Raw genomic sequence first — 18,516 nt, forward strand, 5'->3', positions numbered from 1 at the left:
GGAGGCAATCAGCCTGTGGCACTGCTCAGGTGTTATGGAGGCCCAGGATGCTTCGATAGCGGCCTTAAGCTCATCTAGAGTGTTGGGTCTTGCGTCTCTCAACTTTCTCTTCACAATATCCCACAGATTCTCTATGGGGTTCAGGTCAGGAGAGTTGGCAGGCCAATTGGGCACAGTAATACCATGGTCAGTAAACCATTTTTCAGTGGTTTTGGCACTGTGAGCAGGTGCCAGGTCGTGCAGAGCAGAGAGTAAGAATTCAGGAACTCCATTCAGAGACCACTGTAGTGACTAACTGACAATACAAATTAGGCTGAAATCCAGCCCTTTTTCTGGTGGGAAGCTGATGCAGGGCTGCCCACTGGCTTAAAGGGGAACTGAAGAGAGAGGTATATGGAGGCTGTCATGTTTATTTCCTTTTAATCAATACCAGTTGCCTGGCAGCCCTGCTGGTCTATTTCTCTGCAGTAGTATCTGATTAAAACCAGAAACAAGCATGCATCTAGTCTTGTCAGATCTGACTTATAAGTCTGAACCACTGAAACACCTGATCTGCTGCATGCTTGTTCAGGGGCTATGGCTAATAGTATTAGAGGCAGAGGATCAGCAGGGCTGCCAGGCAACTGGTATTGTCTAAAAGGAAATAAACATGACAGCCTCCATATACCTCTCTCTTCAGTTCCCCTTTAATACATAGTGCCACCTCCTAGATGGCATAATTTGTAGGAAAAGCGAGGTAACTGTGATTTTGTGACCAGGGCCGGTTCTATACTTTTTGCTGCCTGAGGCAAACGTGTAAAGATCCGCCCCCCCCCCTCCCTATTTTGGAATGATCCCACAGCACCCAACAATTTACTCTGCTTCATTTAATGTTCTCACATGACATGCTGCAGCTCAATACAATAGCACACTGGCTGACTGTGAGTCTTTGACAAACAAACCCTCAGCCACTCTATTCTTCCTCAGTCAGGACAGCAGTGCCACCTCCTCCCTTCTGCTGTGCAAGTCAAATGAAACACTGCTGTTCTCCTGCCTCCCCCCTCCTCACTCACTGTCAGACTCCTCACACAGCACAACAAGCTGCTTTTCCCCAACTCTTCGCCTCGCTCTCCTCTTGCTTCTCCTCCTACTCTGATTGCATGCTATTAGTGTAAACACAATACAAACATGCTGCCCCTGTAATCTCTGCGCCTGATGCAAATGTTTCACCTTGCTTCATGAGAGAACCAGCCCTGTGTGTGACCAGATCAATAATATAGATAAGTATACATCAAAGGTCAGCGCAGGTTTAGAAAGTCATTGTATGTAGGGAATGGTAAATTCTTCACCACAATATATCAAATGCTCAGAGGTAGGTATCCGCCAAACATCAAAACTAGAAAAGGCTTACCAGCTCCCAACAACCCACATTATAAGGTTGTGAAATGGCTCATGTCACAGATAACGTCCAGGGAACATCAGAAGGGAAGGTAACAGGCGGCACCATTGTCTATTGATCTTCGATTGACCATTACATGCGCGCTAATCTTCTGGGGTTCCCTGTTTATGGGCCCCGTATGTGAGTTATCGTTTTTATGTCTACTGCCTTTTAAAGAAATTTTATCTAAATAAACGGGTTACGCTTAGATATTGCCGTTTTTGTTTTCCTATATAAATTCCTGAAACTTTACCTCCACACGGATGTCCACTGGATCTTCACGACGTCTGATGTTCCCTGGACGTTATCTGTGACATGAGCCATTTCACAACCTTATAATGTGGGTTGTTGGGAGCTGGTAAGCCTTTTCTAGTTTTGATGTTTGGCGGATACCTACCTCTGAGCATTTGATATATTGTGGTGAAGAATTTACCATTCCCTACATACAATGACTTTCTAAACCTGCGCTGACCTTTGATGTATGCCTGACTTCTGAACTTTTGGACATTGTTCTTCTCAGCGGCGGTTCCATTGTCCCTTGGCGCCGATATATTTGCTACTAAATATACATATACATATACATAAAGATGACTTCTGACTTGCATAGACCTTGACATTAACAATTTTGCATCTTTTTCATTTATAGGGACAGTCGGGGCTTCCAGGTCCTCCAGGAAAACCTGTAAGTATAATTAATATCCTAAATTAACTGATTTATCTTCTCTGTTATTTTTTTTTTAATAAATTATTAACATGATTTTTTTTGTTTTTCATATTAGGGTCCTGGTGTTGCTGGACTTCCTGTAAGTTATTTTAAAACCCTTGTTATGCTCCCAGATTTTCCAATTTTTTTAGCAAAGCCACATAGGGAACTATGCCATTTCTCACACAATTTTTATATTAAAAAATGGGAGGATGAAGTATGGCTTGAAGGCTCTTTTACACAACATACGATTTTGTTGCAATTTGATTGCAATACAATTTTGATGCAATTTTGCAAAGTCCCACATGCTACATTTTTTCTGCATTTTCTCCTTGTGTTTCTAGCATCCAATGAAAACTGCAGAAAAATCACAACAAAATTGCATTGACATTGCATTGTGACATGCAGTGTAAAAGAGCCCTTAAAGTGTACTCGGGTTGAAAAAAGTTATTTAATATATACTTATCTTGGTGTTTCAGACCCCTCAAATCTACTTCATCTGTCTGGCCTCCCATTGGTCTTGCTGCTGTATGCCCTATTCCTGCCCCTGACTTGTACCAGTCAGAGCCCGGCGCTTGCGCAGTACACTCTCTGTCCCCTCATGTATCATGCTTCCACACAGCTGTGTGTCCCAGGCATACACAGTTCGCAAATAATTGCAACTGCGCATGCCAAGGATGCTCTCGGCAACAGATGTGACACATAGGCATGTGGGAGCAAATACAGAGAAGGCGTGCAACCATAGTTAAGTTCATTCAGCAGCAAGATGCAGGGATGGTTGGACAGAAATAGTACCTTGGACGGGTCAGAAGAGTTTCTAGAACACCAAGGTAAGTATATATTTATATATATATATATATATATATATATATATATATACACTGTATATACAAAACTTTTTTTCACCTCGTGTTTACTGTAACTCTTTAGAGAGCAGATAGTACTTATATCAGTCAATGAATATCTATGTTGGAGTTCTTAGAAAAGAATAAATCATTTATAAATGAAAATGAATAACATTTTTAGATATTTTCAGAGTGCTATGAAACTCAAAATAACATTTTTGCTCTAAAACTTTAAACTCAGCAAACCCCCCCCCCCCAAAAAAAAACAAAACAAATAGAAATCATTAAAAAATGTTACCGTTGCGGCTTGCAGGACAACTTATCAGATTGTCTTGCAAGTCAGTAATTTATGACTCTGAGCAAACAAAGTAAAGAATGCCCCCCCCCATTCCCTTCCCGATAAGATCTGACGATTTTATGCATTGTTTACACAGCTAAGCATAGCTCAAGTCAATCTGATAATTTTAGTATGGATATGGCAATCTTATCAATTAGCTTTTGAGTGAGGTAAAGATTTGAATAGTAATCCTTCCAGCAGCTTCCCCACCATTCATATATTTTCCCCTATTTTTTATGCTGTGTTTAATGCTTTTTCATAGATAAAATTTGAGTTTCCTCCCACGGTAATACAATGGTTAAATAAGTTACAGAATTAGAATATACAGATATTAAAGGTACATAGATCCCGAGGTACTTGACCTATGTAAAAATGGTAAAAAAAGCTTTTATTGAGGAGTACAGTATATGCTTTTATAAAGTCACAAAACACTGCTTTAGAGAACATAACATATTCATAGCATGCTTAGAATGTCCCCTTCTTATACAGGGAAACCCGGGACCAGTTGGGCTTCCTGGAGAAATTGGAGCCACAGGATCAAAGGTAAGATATGTTTTTATGATTGTATGTTCTGCTGATGATGCATATAAACTTCATAAAGGTAGTACTAAACTGTGTGTCCATGGAATGGCCAAGGTTGTCATTATGCTCTTGTATTTAGCTCAAGTGCCCAGTACTGATGTTCCACAGAGATTTCAAGCGTACCAGTAACCTATTTTCTGCATTCCTAGGGGTTCTAAACACCATCTCATTCAGCTGAATTGGACAGAGGTTTAGTTACATTCTAAACAGTTGTGCTGCCAAGAGAATTTAATATAATCTATAACTAAATGGAAGTTTGTTCAGGTTGAACTGTAATGCTGGGGAATATTATGGAGGCTTGGATGCATCAAAGGATAAACAAGTGGATACACTAGATCTTATAAACATCTGAAATAAAACTTAATATCAGCACTCTGATTTGTCACCTTCCCAAAGTGATATAACAGTATGTTACCTTTGTTACTCTGTAACTTCATGGGATGAGACAAGTGTGTTGCTAATAATAAACCCGTCTAATGTTTGTTAATATAGTAAAAATAAATCTATATAGCGTCAAAAGTGCGTAAGATGATTGGGCGTTCCCAAATATAATAAAGCTAAGGTATATACCAAAATGTGTTACCTAAGCTAATATGAATGTCTGTACAGCTGCCACCCCCTTATCAAATTAACTCTTTGGGCTCAATTAACTAAGACCTGTTCAGTAAAACATAATAGGTGTAATGATCTGCTCAGCTGCCTGTGCAGGCAGGCAGCTTTTTGACCATTGTTCAGGTCTGCATTCTGCAGGTCTCTGGAAGAGAGACCTTTTGTCAGTTTTTCAGCTTGCTGTTGCTGAGGAATTTGCATACGTTTGTCATGCAAATTGCCTAGCCACATCCCTTGTAGGCCTGCTCGATATATACCATGTGATATCACAGAACTTGGCTGGTCATAAGAGTTAGTCCTGTGGAACACTCGCTTGGAGTGTCAGCCTTGCTCTTTGTTGAAGATTAGTGCCTAGAGTAATCCCTGGAAACTGCACTGGGCAGGTTTCCTTAGTGCAGTTAGGATTGCTTATCTGTTTTGTTTGTCTGTTGCGATTGTCCTGTCCCAGCGGTGGTCGACAGGAAATCGTTCTGTGTGTCTGGGTGCTAACCGGAACAGCGGTTGTTACTGGTAGCCCCTTCTGATCTGTTTCCCTGGATCGCACTAGCATCCTGCGCTAGTGCTGTGGATCCTTCTGTTCTGCTACTCTGTACCTGGATCGCACTAGCATCCTGCGCTAGTGCTGTGGGTCCTTCTGTTCTGCTACTCTGTACCTGGATCGCACTAGCATCCTGCGCTAGTGCTGTGGATCCTTCTGTTCTGCTACTCTGTACCTGGATCGCACTAGCATCCTGCGCTAGTGCTGTGGATCCTTCTGTTCTGCTACTCTGTACCTGGATCGCACTAGCATCCTGCGCTAGTGCTGTGGATCCTTCTGTTCTGTCTTCCTGGATCGCGCTAGCCACTTTCGCTAGTGCTGTGGATCCTATCGTTCGCTTATTCATGTTTTCGTGTGTCTGTCTTGTCTGCTACGAACGCTTGCTGGAGGCTCGGTGAGGTAACCGTTAAGCAAGCGCTCGCGTCCTCTGTTTCATGTTTGTCTGTCGGTGGTTAGTTAGGCGTGTTTGTCTCTATTGTGCTTATCACGTGGAGACCGCGCATAAACGCGTGCACTGTTGCGAATGAGTGCGGTGTTCGCGTTTAGCTAGCGTTTGTTATTTTCCGTATCTCCTCATTGTATGATTTGCTGTGCCTTTGCTACTCTCGTGCTCTGCCTTGCTGTAACCTTGTGTCACGTCTGGCGATCGCACCTCTCGCGATCGCGTTCCTACTTCATATCTGCTGTGGTGTGTGCACCGTCGCTGGTTGGCGACTAGTTTGGTGCACACACATACAATCTGTCTCTGTGCTCATTCTCAATCGCCTCTCTTGCGATTGCGTTCCGTCCCTTCGTGCAATTCCTGTCTGGCGTGTGTGGTAGGGCAGAGGAGCTGTTCCTCTGCACTCCACAGCTCCCCCTGTCGACAGGAATTTCCCTCTACAGGTGCATTGCACCTTCTGCTGGGTTTCCGCAAATTATACGTTTGTGGAGGACTTCCGCAGTGTCAGCGCACACGTCTTGTGCGCTGATCACGGAGAGAATTCCACAATCGTTACAATAGGTTAGCAAAATACCACATTCTTTATTTTGGGTCGCAATCACAGTGGGATGTTGCGGTTTAATGCGACGTTAAAGTTGCAACGTGTCTGCGTTGAGAGGTAACGCACTGCAAGCAGTGAGTTACCACAAGGCAACATTTTTTCAACGCAACTTAAATGTTGCACTGTGAACATCCCATAGGATGAGCATTGCAGTGTTGTAAAGCTGCGTTATAAGACTTTATAAAGCAGCTCTGCAACGTGGCACTGTGAATGTGACCTTAAACTTATTTCCAACTTGTTTTGTAGAATGGTTTAGATGGGCTTAAGAAGAGAAAGTGTGGGTTGTTCCCCCTGTTCCCTTTGTGCTCTTCATCCCAAGCTTGTTTTCTGGTCCTATAAAAGAAAATCCTACATGCCCCTTTGAGCTATCTCACCAATACCTCTCTCCCAGTCCCCCGTGCCTGTGATCATGTTACTTCTGTTTGCCCTGGTCTCCCTCTCACCAAACAGAGCGCTCTTTTAGTTATCCATCCTTTATTCTGGTAGGATGCAGACCCATCTGGTATCTCCTATGTCCTGCTGACTGCTTGTATTTTAATACAGTGAATGTAGGGGTTGAAGGTTAGGAGGTGATTTTCAAGCATTGCAAGTCACAGGATTCATAGACATACATCACACCACATACTTCCATGGTGATATCAATCCCCCCATCCCCACACATACACACAGACTTCCCTATTATGTGTAGTCACAGATATGCTGTAATCTCACTAGTCTACTATAAAACCCTGTTTTTTAAGTTTATTCCTACAGTAAACATCCCTAGTTATTTACGATAATTACAAAAAGGTTGCAGTAAAAGTTGACTTTTGCTGCTGAGCCATGTAGAGCCATCCTACTGCATTGAAGTGTGTTAGTTGGTGCACTTCCCAGCTCCCGCTACTAATCCACATGACCATGAGGATGTACCAGGTTAGCAGGTACTGCAAGAGGCACAGGAGTCAGCTGCTTGAACTGGACCTGCCAGCTACTCTGTTGCAGCTTGACCGTCTAACATTGATAGTGTGAGTAATCCACATCTGTTTATGTATCACCATGGAGCCACCTATACTATAGCGGCAGCACAGAACAAGCTCAGGACTCCCCTCCATTAAGCCAGTAGGTGTTTTCCTGCCTCTATCTTCCTGCAGTGTAACAGCAGAGGTGGGCAGGGATTTGCTTGTACTGCATCTGCTTCGGCCTAATTACTAAAGGCAGGAGCTCCAGCCAAATGCTAACACATTGGTTCCACTGACACTGTGTATGTGCTACAGGTTAAAACATTTCATTCATATTTTCATACCAAATAGAGGGAAAGCTTTTAGCAGTGATTATTGTTTAGAAAACTTTCATCCTGCTTTAAAATGTGGTTTTGTCTTTTTTCATCTAGATCAGTTTACACACGCAGATAATTGTTTATGCTTGACTGTCAAATTGCCACAAATGAGCACATAGACATAAACATTGTGGCTTTCCAGTGTTGTATTCATCATAAATCCCCACTGTCTGGGCAGAAAATCTCAGAGAATCCCCAGAATTTATGATATGACAGCTTTTCCTGTGATAAAAATGAGTAAAGTCCCTGGGCAACTCCACTCTGAGTACTGATTTGAGCATCGCTTATGAAAATGAGACGAGGATGTAGGTCTTTCCTAGAGGGGATAACAAGTGCTCATTATTGCACACAGAGATTTTCCATTTTGTTTCTCGAGAGAAAAGTAAGGGAAATATTAACTGCAGATGCACCACTGCTCTCTGTCAGTAATGCCAGCGAGGAGATGATGGCCAGATGCAGTACTAAGGTAACGAGCTTGAGGACAAGAAAATTGGCTCATTGCTTGTCACTCTCTGTGATGCATCTGCCCGTCTGTGGCTATTGTTCAGGAGAAAAATACACACATGGAATGACCAGTTTGCAAAGCGATATAATAATTCATAGTACAGTTTGGTACAGACTACAATGTTGATTTGTACAGGTATATCATTTAGATTTTTGTTTTTTTCTATGTTAGGGTGAAAGAGGAAGTGCTGGAGCTTCTGGACCACCCGGACCACCAGGAAAACCAGTACGTATATTAATATTTTATTTTTGAAATGTTTGTGAATGTTTGTGAATAAGAAGGAAGTATATTTGTACAACAGATGGAAAGTTTTTTTTCTTAAAGGGACACTTAAGTCAAAATGAGTTTTACTCACCTGGGGCTTCCAATAGCCCCCTGCAGCTGTCCGGTGCTCTCGCCGTCTCCCTCCGATCCTCCTAGCCCCACCGGCAGCCACTTCCTGTTTCGGTGACAGGAGGTGACAGGCTGGGGACGCGAGTGATTCTTCGCGTTCCTGGCCACAATAGCGCCATCTATGCTGCTATAGCATATATCATATACCATATAGCAGCATAGAGGGTGCTAATGTGTCTGGGAACGCGAAGAATCACTCGCGTCCCCAGCCTGTCACCTCCTGTCACCGAAACAGGAAGTGGCTGCCGGCGGGGCCAGGAGGATCGGACGGAGACGGCGAGGGTACCGGACAGCTGTAGGGTTCTATTGGAAGCCCTAGGTGAGTAAAACTCATTTTTTTTGTTTGACTTAAGTGTCCCTTTAATATAGAAAGCTCATTTCTTTTAACATGAAATGATGCGGTATATTCACTAAACTACATTCAATTTTACACACACAGATAGCACAGCATACCTGAATTGAAAATTAAAAGTCAAAATAAACATACTTTCATACTTACCTCTCGTGTAGTCTACTCCTCAATCTCTTTCTCCTCTCCCACGTCCTGTTTGTCCACTGTGATCAATGGAATTCTCTGACCTCCATTTTGAAAGTGGCCATTACCTCATAGCAGCTTACTGGTCAGCACACTGTTAAATTGTAATATCGCCCACTCGAGCCATAAGGAAACATGGACATTACCTTGCTCATCAGTTGTTTTTTCAGTTGTAACTGACAGCAACTGATGTATAACTGACAACAACTGATATAGTTCAGTTCTGTCAAAATATTGTCAGAGATGTAAGAATTCCAAGAAAATGGTGAGCTTTTGCGAGAAACTGATGGCAAGGTAAGTATGTAATATTCATTTGCAGGTACATCATGTGTTTATTTTAAATAATTTTACTTAGTTTAGGTTCACTTTATGTGGGAGTTACACAAATTATGTTATGCATGTTCTGCAAGTACACACATTAAATATACATTGCTTGTATAACATGTTACTAAGTGCAGGGGTGTAGCTAGGGGTTCTGGTGGCCGCAAGAAGACTATGGGCTTGATTCACAAAGCGGTGCTAACAGTTAGCACGCTGGTGAAAAGCCCTTTATCACGCCTAAACTCAGTTTAGGGGTGATAAGTTAAGGGGCTCGATTCACAAAGCGGTGCTAACCCAGTTAGAGACTTTAGGCGTGATAACCATTGCACCACGCTGGTGAAAAGCCAGTTTAGGCGTGATAAGTTTAGGCGTGATAAGTTTAGGTGTGATAAATTTAGGCATAGTAAGTTTAGATAAGTTTAGATCGCGCGCAAAGTCCCGCACGCAGAGCAGCGCCATTAAATTCTATGCGAAGTGCACCAGACTTTGCTAGCGCAAAACTTTTGATCAGCTGTGCACTGCGGTGCTAACCAAGTTGGTGCTTAAACTTATCATGCCTAAACTTATCACACCTAAACTTATCATGCCTAAACTTATCACACCTAAACTTATCACACCTAAATTTATCATGCCTAAACTGAGTTTAGGCATGATAAAGGGCTTTTCACCAGCGTGCTAACTGTTAGCACCACTTTGTGAATCAGGCCCAAGGTGTGATAAGTTTAGGCATGATAAGTTTAGGCGTGATAACTATAGAACCAACTGGGTTAGCACCGCAGTGCACAGCTGATCAAAAGTTTTGCGCTAGCAAAGTCTGGTGCACTTCACATAGAGTTTAATGGCGCTGCATTGCGTGCGGGACTTTGCGCGCGATCTAAACTTATCTAAACTTATCACGCCTAAACTTATCACGCCTAAACTGGCTTTTCACCAGCGTGGTGCAATGGTTATCACGCATAAAGGGCTCGATTCACAAAGCGGTGCTAACCCAGTTAGAGACTTTAGGCGTGATAACCATTTTTATCATGCCTAAACTCAGTTTAGGCATGATAAGTTTAGGCATGCTAAGTTTAGGCATGATAAGTTTAGGTGTGATAAGTTTAGGCATGCTAAGTTTGGATAAGTTTATTACGCGCGCAAAGTCCCGCACGCAAAGCAGCGCCATTAAACTCTATGCAAAGTGCACCAGACTTTGCTAGCGCAAAACTTTTGATCAGCTGTGCACTGCGGTGCTAATCCAGTTGGTGCTTAAACTTATCACGCCTAAAAACTTATCACACCTAAACTTATCATGCCTAAACTTATCACACCTAAACTTAACACACCTAAACTTATCATGCCTAAACAGAGTTTAGGCGTGATAAAGGGCTTTTCACCACGGTGCTAACTGTTAGCACCGCTTTGTGAATCAGGCCCCAAGTCTTTTAGGCGTGCTAACTGGGTTAGCACCACTTTGTGAATTAGGCCCTATAACTTGAGGCCCTACTTGTATGCTGGTGGCGAACCCTGACTAAGTGACTAACGATGACTAAGTCAGGCAGTGACGCATATTATACAAGCAAAGTACATGTTGTGTGCAGAGTGCAAGTAACACTATTTGTGTGCCATGTGTTAAGTATTGCATATCTCTTCCTAAATTTTGTGTGTGCTGTGGGTGCTCCTAAAGTTTATCACTCTATTTTGAATACACCTCAGTGTCAAATTATATTACCAGATGTAACTTGCCAAATTCCTTAAAAGTAGCTAAGCACCCTTTTTCCCCCTGGAATTTCTCCTGGCTTCTAATAGCTACAGTATAATTGTTGCCATGTCTCCCCCCTCCCCTTCTCACTGTCCTTATTAACAGAAGTCACAGATGCTATCTTCACACCTTCCCTCTGGATAAAGTCGTTGAAGCAGTTATCCTAATTACCCATTCCCCTCTGTTGATTAAGGCCCATAGTTAAGGGGGAGCTTAGTCCCGGAGGCACCCTTTTTTATTACTCCCACGTGTGGCCATGCTGGCAGCAGGTAGGTAAAAAGGGATTCTTTTTTCACCTTAAAGAGACACTTAAGCCAGAAAAAAATGAGTTTTACTCACCTGGGGCTTCTACCAGCCCCCTGCAGCAGTCCTGTGCCCTCGCAGCCACTCACTAATCCTCTGGTCCCCCGCTGCCAGCTAGTTTTGTTTTTGCCGACAGGCCCGTCAGGACTCGCCACGCGTAGCTTTTTCCGCATTCCCGGCTGTAATTAGCGCTATTGCGGACCGCAACGTGTAAAAAAATACGAGTTGCCGCATTACGAACGCATAGATATCTGTACTCGTTGTGGCACGCAATAGCGCTAATTACAGTTGGGAATGCAGAAAAAGCTACGCGTGGCCAGTCCGGACAGGCCTGTCGGCAAAAACGAAACTAGCTGGCAGTGGGGGACCAGAGGATTAGTGAGTGGCTGTGAGGGCACAGGGCTGCTGCAGGGGGCTGGTAGAAGCCCCAGGTGAGTAAAACTCATTTTTTTTTTCTGGCTTAAAGAGAGTCTGAAGCGAGAATAAATCTCGCTTCAGACCTCATAAATAGCAGGGGCACGTGTGCCCCTGCTAAAACGCCGCTATAGCGCGGCTTAACGGGGGTCCCTTCACCCCCAAATCCCCCTCGATACACCCGGGGAGCGCTTCCTGGTTGGGGCAGGGCTAGCCGCCGCAGCCCTGCCCTACGCGCGTCTGTCAGCGCGTATCTCCGCCTCTCCCCCGCCCCTCTCAGTCTTCCTTCACTGAGAGGGGCGGGGGAGAGGCGGCGATGCGCCGCTGACAGACGCGACTGGAGGCAGGGCTGCAGCCGTTAGCCCTGCTTCCAGGAAGCAATAAATCACGACCAAATCTGCGACCAAGTGTCGCAGTGGTCGTTTTGGGGGTGAAGGGACCCCCGTTAAGCCGCGCTATAGCGGCGGTTTAGCAGGGGCACACGTGCCCCTGCTATTTATGAGCTCTGAAGCGAGATTTATTCTCGCTTCAGAGTCTCTTTAAGGTTCACTTTAATGCCTGCTTGTCGGTATGGTACCACACTTAGAGTGGACCTGAACTCAGAACGTCCTCTCTGCTCTAAAAGATACACAACAGCATAATAACCTTTAAACAAAAAACATGTATTTGTTAAGCTGGCCACTAACTGTCCAATTTCTAGCGAAAAATCGTTCGAGCGATCAGGAATTCTGATCGGACGAAAAATCGTTCACTACACCATCAACTAACCAATCATTGCTTCCTATCTATCACGACCACCAAGAAAATCCAAATTTTCGTACGACGAAAATTCATTCGGGCGACATTTTTTTCACTCGTTCATAATCGATTGTGTCCACCAATGGAGATTATTTACAACCAATCCGATCAGAATTTCTAATCGCTCGAACGATTTTTCGCTAGAAATTGGACCGTTAGTGGCCAGCTTTACAGCTGATACAAATCCTAAAATAAATGTGCACAGTTTCTACTTCCTGATTCATTGAAGAAGACATATTCTTTACAGCCTGTGCTTTCAAATGGGCTTATCTGCCATAGGCAGTCATGTAACACAGGGGAGAATCAAATTACAACTTGTGATTAGACAAACATGAAGGGGAATTAGACAGACTAAACTCTCTAAATACATTCAGGGTTCATTTCTCTCTGTTTTCCTTCTGTCATGTGCAAGAGTTCCGGTCCACTTGAGGCAGGGGTCACACTTACTGGCTTTCGTACGCGTTTTCTGCACAGAAAAACTGTTTTCAACTGAGAACTCATGTTAATCAATGAGCTAGGTCACACTTGAATGCAGATTTCGCACGCAGAAAAAAAACTGACATCTTGCGCAATTTGTCAGTTTTCTCTATAAATTACATTAGCTGTTGTAAAGTAGAGGTCACACTTGTCTTTCAGTTTTCTGAAAAGTGTAGAAACTGAAAGACAAACGTGACCCCTGCCTATGTTTAGTACTGCCCTGAAAAAATAGCCCCTGTCCACTGCTGCTGCTCACTGATACCTTCAGCAGCACTAGAGGCTGGAGGAGGGGAGACCTGTAGAGACAGCCCCCATGGTAATCCAGAAGCAAGCATCCTCGAATGGTACAATTCTAGAGTGGCCAATAGCACATTATGTTATTTAAAAAAACTGTGTCATACTAGCAACATGCTGTTGTGTATATAATGCAAACTGCACTCATTGTGCAATGCATGCTATATTACTTGGTACCATTGTACAAATAAAGTCTGTAAATAAGTCTCTATGGGGTTGATCTCCATAGGAACTTATTTACAGACTCTACTTATACCATTGTGAAAGGTAAAGAGGTCAAAGCACCCCTGTCCACCATTCAACTTACATAACCTTCATGATGGGTAGCAGAGGGCACATGACAAACCTCCCGGTTACTTGCTGATATCTCTTCCTTGGTCAAAGAGCCCATTGCGTGTAATCGATGAACACTGGCTTTGAGAATTATACTTTTTTTTGCCATTTCCTTTGAATCACTCAGTTATGCTGATAGACATAGGGCATGGTATCAACGTAGGAAGAGGTTGCATTTATGCCCTTTTATGGTCATTGATGTTGATTGGAACAAAACCAATTAGGAAGGTTAAATGTGTTGTGGGCGGTACACACCAATAAACCTCAAAAGAGACGATTGGAAACCTAATATGAACCAAAGAGGAAGATGAATTCTCTGAGGATTGGTCGTAAATTTTACATGTCAAGCCTCTATATTCGTTCAACAGACTGTCAACTAAGAGAACCCAAAGCATCGATTTCTTTAGGGCATAAATTTTGCTCATACTTTAATTGTCCATATAGTTCATGGGGCAGGAGGGTGGTGCCAGAGCGAGTCCTTAATTCAGTATAGATTTGCTAAAAGAAATAGATTCTTTTTTGGCAATATGACATTTTTCACAGGCTTTTATAAATGATTATAATGTCCCCTTTGAGTGCTAGGCACTTTCTCTATATAAATCCACCACTTCAATGTTCTATAACTATCCATCATTTTATTTTGGTTTTACCTGGCTGCCAGTGTAATTGGGTGTTCATGCGTGGAAAACTGATTGCACATCTTGCAGTAATGAATGACCTCTATGGAGACTTTAAAGAGAAACTCCGACCAAGAATTGAACTTTATCCCAATCAGTAGCTGATACCCACTTTTACATGAGAAAAATAATGATTTTCACAAACAGACCATCAGGGGGCGCTGTATGACTGATTTTGTGCTGAAACCCCTCCCACAAGAGGCTCTGGTACCGTACGGTACTCTGGGCAAACTGCCACAATGTAACAATGTTCAGACAGGAAATAGCTGCTTACAGCTGTCTGTTAAAGCCAGAACAGCTACATAATCTGCCCACAGTAACAATGTCACCATGTAAAACATATGTAAAACATGTCAGAATGTGAATCTGGGAGAAGAAAGATTTTACAATGAGCAAACACTGACTAAATCATGTATACATAATTATTGTAAAAATGAAGCACTTTTTTTATTACATTATTTTCACTGGAGTTCCTCTTTAAGTTATTGCTCATATTTGTTAGTAAGAGTTTCTCTGAAACTGTCACTTTCCCATTTACCTCCGGGGAATAATGCGTTCTTCTACAGAAACTCTTTTCTTGTGTGTTGTCTCCCCTGCTGTCTTCTGCTATTTGCATTGACATACATTATGTGATATTGCAATCATCCACAGTCTCTTGCCTGTTCTCTGAGCTGTGGCCCTCTCTGCTGCCTGTGTTAAGCAGCATTCCTGCACAGTTCTTAAATCTCACAATAAACAGTAAATGCTGAGTCTATCTAATTATGGGAATTTATGAGCACACTGCAGAAATAGCTGCTACAGACAATAGCGTGTTCCACAATGGATTCAGCCTTCAGATGGATTAGCTGAAATGTACTTTAAGGTCTCATACTTCTGTGTTTCAGGGCCCCTCTGGGAGCATCCACGGCCTGGAAGGCAGCGCTGATTTCCTGGTAAGTGCCCATCGAGGGCAATTCAGTCAACTGTGTCTGATCAGGGGTCAACAACATTTATTTCTACACTTCAAGCATTTCCAAGCAATTTCCCTGCATTTTAACCATTTGTTTGTCCTAATTGCACTGCTCTGGCATTACTATATCTGCCGGTATTTAAATCCTGGGAAAGCATTTCTAATAAAATAGAACTGTCTAAATTTAGTAACATCCATTTTAAGAAATGCTAAAAAAAAAAAAAAGTAACATTTCCCCCTCTGCACAGTAAGTTATATATCCCCTGGATAACACAGTAACCAAGCAGCTCAGGGTGACCCAAACTACTAGGAATGTGTAGGGGGATAAAAGAGACCAAAAAGCCCTCCTACTAAAAATAGCAAAGCTTGGTGTATTTGCCTTCTTAAAACAGAAGGAAATTTGCAATAATTCAGCTATAAGTGAACATTTGTGGTTACCCACAATGCACTACTACTGAATATGCAAATTATCCCTTTCCGCCCTTGGTAAGCCAAGCAAGCATCCAGAACCGCTGGTGTATAGCAAGCCTATAGCTTTAAATTTTACACAGCCATATCAAACCCACATGTAGACAGCCTGTTTCAGACTTTTGGTCCTCATCAGTACATGGCATTGATAACACAATGCCTTTGCTAGATTTCATACCATCATACCAGGTAGATATCATACCAGGAGAAAACCCAGGATGTTCAGGGGGTGGGGGGTGGGGGGGGGGTGATTCCTGAAAGGTTTCCCTCGGCCAGACACAATACAATATAATATGGTAGGACACGATCAGGAGCAGTGTGGATACAGATAATGAGGACAGCCAACATTGGTAATGAAGGGGAAGTGAATCATTCACACAGCAGTGCACAGGGCTGTGCTTATACCTGACTCTGTCAAGTTCCTCAGGGCGGCACCATGCAGCGAAAGAAAAGGGGCGGTGCTGTGACCTGCAGATATTCTGGTGTCTTAACTTGTGCCTGTCCCCATACACTGCACCGGCCCTGGTCTGAGGGGTATTCTGGGCAGCTGTAATCCCCCCCTGTGTTTGCCTATGGTACCTACGGCAATAAGTAAGGATTTTTTACATAAACCACTTGGGCTTGTAGTGTTGTGATTGTTGCTCATTCGGTGTAACTGTAATATTAGCCTGTGGTATATTTGATCTCATGGATAGAACTCATTTACTAAGCTGAAGTATTGCAGTTTTTCAACTTTTTGCTTAGTATTTCCGTCGTGACAATGATAACCAGGCTGGATACAATTGTATCTTGCCCTGACGGTAATGTGGCCACGATGTGTAGAAACCATAGACTCCTACAGCTCCAATGAAACGAATGCAGAGATATAACACCATTAGCTCTTTTCATTGGTTAAGGCCACATACTTTTTTAGGCACAATGTCCATTGGGACAAAGGTACTTTGCAAGGAGAAAAGAGGATTTGTCAGCCCCCTCCCCCTTTGCACGGTACCTCCCAGTATAAAAAGTCACATAAGTTGGTGTTAGCCTGGGGACAGAGGACCATGCTCACAGGCTCCATAATCCTGACCACATCACCTACATAGTGGATGAAGAGGTTCATAATATTTTGGTTTTTTTTCATAAATAAGAATAATACAGAAAAATAAATACTCATTTGAGGTATCAGGTATGTTTAATGAACATTTTCTTTGACAAATATATATTTGAAAAACAGCATCTCAGCTATTAGCAAAACAGCATGGCTTAGTGAATTCTCAATGTGCCTAGGCAGGTGTGCGAGATCTCTTATTTAGTGTATCCAGGATTTTGATTTTCTTAATGATGACAGGTAAATGCAACATATCAAGACAAACATTAATAAAACCATTGATCTGTTACAATGAGCTTTTAGGAGGCAACCTGCCAGAAGAACTCAAAAATCAACAGCCTACCTAATCGGCAAAGAGTTTAGAGCTTGCAAAGTTGCAGTTACAAAGCACTTAAAGGTCGCCTGAAATTAGAAGAAAATGAAGGCTCAGGCTGCCGTCTATTACTTTTCTTAAATGGCATTAGACTGGCTCCAGTGCTGATCCTCATGATCTTTGACAGTATTTTCTATGTCACACTTTGGTAGAAAACACACAGCCAGTATTCAGATACAGACGGTATCTGAATACCTCCCTTACATGTTTGTTTTTCAGAAGGTACCACCAATATGTTTCCAATTAGTGTGATAGAGCTGCTAAATCATTTAGCATTAAAAAAAGGTTTGACATCAGTTTGAAAAAGATGATTTTGGTGTTTGAGAAATGTCACCTGCATATTTTCAATTTAGTATTTCTTCTTCCCCTGTCATTGTGACTTTAAGTGAGCTAGGTGCTATTTTATAGGGATGCTCATTCGGATCCGCCTCATCCGTCTCCCTGGTAACTTTGTACTCGCTGCGGGAACTCCAGGCTCACTGTGGTCACATGACAATGAAACTAGAGCTCTAGCAGTGTGCTACCTACAGCCTCACAACTCATTCCTAGAGCTCCAGTCTCAATGTCAAGTAACCACAGTGAGCCTGGAGCTCTAGCACAAGCACAAAGCTCCCATGGAGATAAGTGGGCCTAAGCAGGAGCGAGGATAGGTAGCTATGATCTACCTACATGCCTTCTGCTTAGTAGAGATGGGCTGAACATCAAATTTAACCACTTCCCCTCCCTGGGTAACTAGTAACTACTTCCCTGCAAAATCCCATATCTCCTTGCAGGGACGTAGCTACGCCCCCCGCTGCGTGTCCCTGCTCGCCCCCACGCCCCTCGTGCTCGTTACCGCTGATTGTTAGCCAGGAGATCAATCAATGGGAACACAGTTCCCATTCATTGTTCTAAGTCCCCATGTGAATGACCACCACCATCCATGAGGTGGCGCCGTCATTCACAAAAGCCAATACCTACACATCCACACATTACTTCTGGGTTGCGTAGTAATACTACGCATAGCGAAGTTATGCACGAGAACATCTTGTGGCCAAATAGTAAAGCTACATCTAAAATATACCGTATATACTCGCCTAGTCGCCTATAAGTCTAGAAATGTAGGACTGACTCAAAGTATAAAAGTGGGGGGGTTGCCTTATACTTGAGTAGTCCTAAATTTCACAACTTATAGCCGAGAATTGTAGGGGAGCCTCTTTCTCTCCCCTTACCCAGTCCTAACGCAGGCAGCTTTCCAGAAAGCCCCCCTCCCTCCCATCACCACTCAAAGGATGGCCTTCTCCCCCTCTCTCCCCCCTCTGCATCATCTAATGGTCAGCGCTGAAGCGGAAACTCACTGATTACACAGCGCGGCATCCTCTCTAGTCCCTCTGCTCACGCTGGTCTGTTTACAATACCACAGCTACAGCTCCGATGTCACATGACACATGAGTCACATGACATCGGAGCGTAGCTG

The 18,516-nt window shown here is 43.1% G+C and overlaps 1 protein-coding gene across 1 annotated transcript in view; it reads left to right on the top strand.

Moving 5' to 3' along the window:
* The window catches only part of COL9A2 (collagen type IX alpha 2 chain), a 95,411-nt gene that overhangs the window by 29,958 nt on the left and 46,937 nt on the right, over positions 1 to 18,516 (top strand). The window contains exons 6-10 of the mRNA XM_068268933.1: positions 2,064 to 2,099; positions 2,197 to 2,220; positions 3,792 to 3,845; positions 8,066 to 8,119; positions 15,065 to 15,112. Of these exons, the coding sequence (XP_068125034.1) occupies positions 2,064 to 2,099; positions 2,197 to 2,220; positions 3,792 to 3,845; positions 8,066 to 8,119; positions 15,065 to 15,112 (216 nt within the window). The remainder of the gene's footprint in view (positions 1 to 2,063; positions 2,100 to 2,196; positions 2,221 to 3,791; positions 3,846 to 8,065; positions 8,120 to 15,064; positions 15,113 to 18,516) is intronic.

This window comes from Hyperolius riggenbachi, chromosome 2 (assembly GCF_040937935.1).
Source record: "Hyperolius riggenbachi isolate aHypRig1 chromosome 2, aHypRig1.pri, whole genome shotgun sequence".
Lineage (NCBI taxonomy): Eukaryota > Metazoa > Chordata > Amphibia > Anura > Hyperoliidae > Hyperolius > Hyperolius riggenbachi.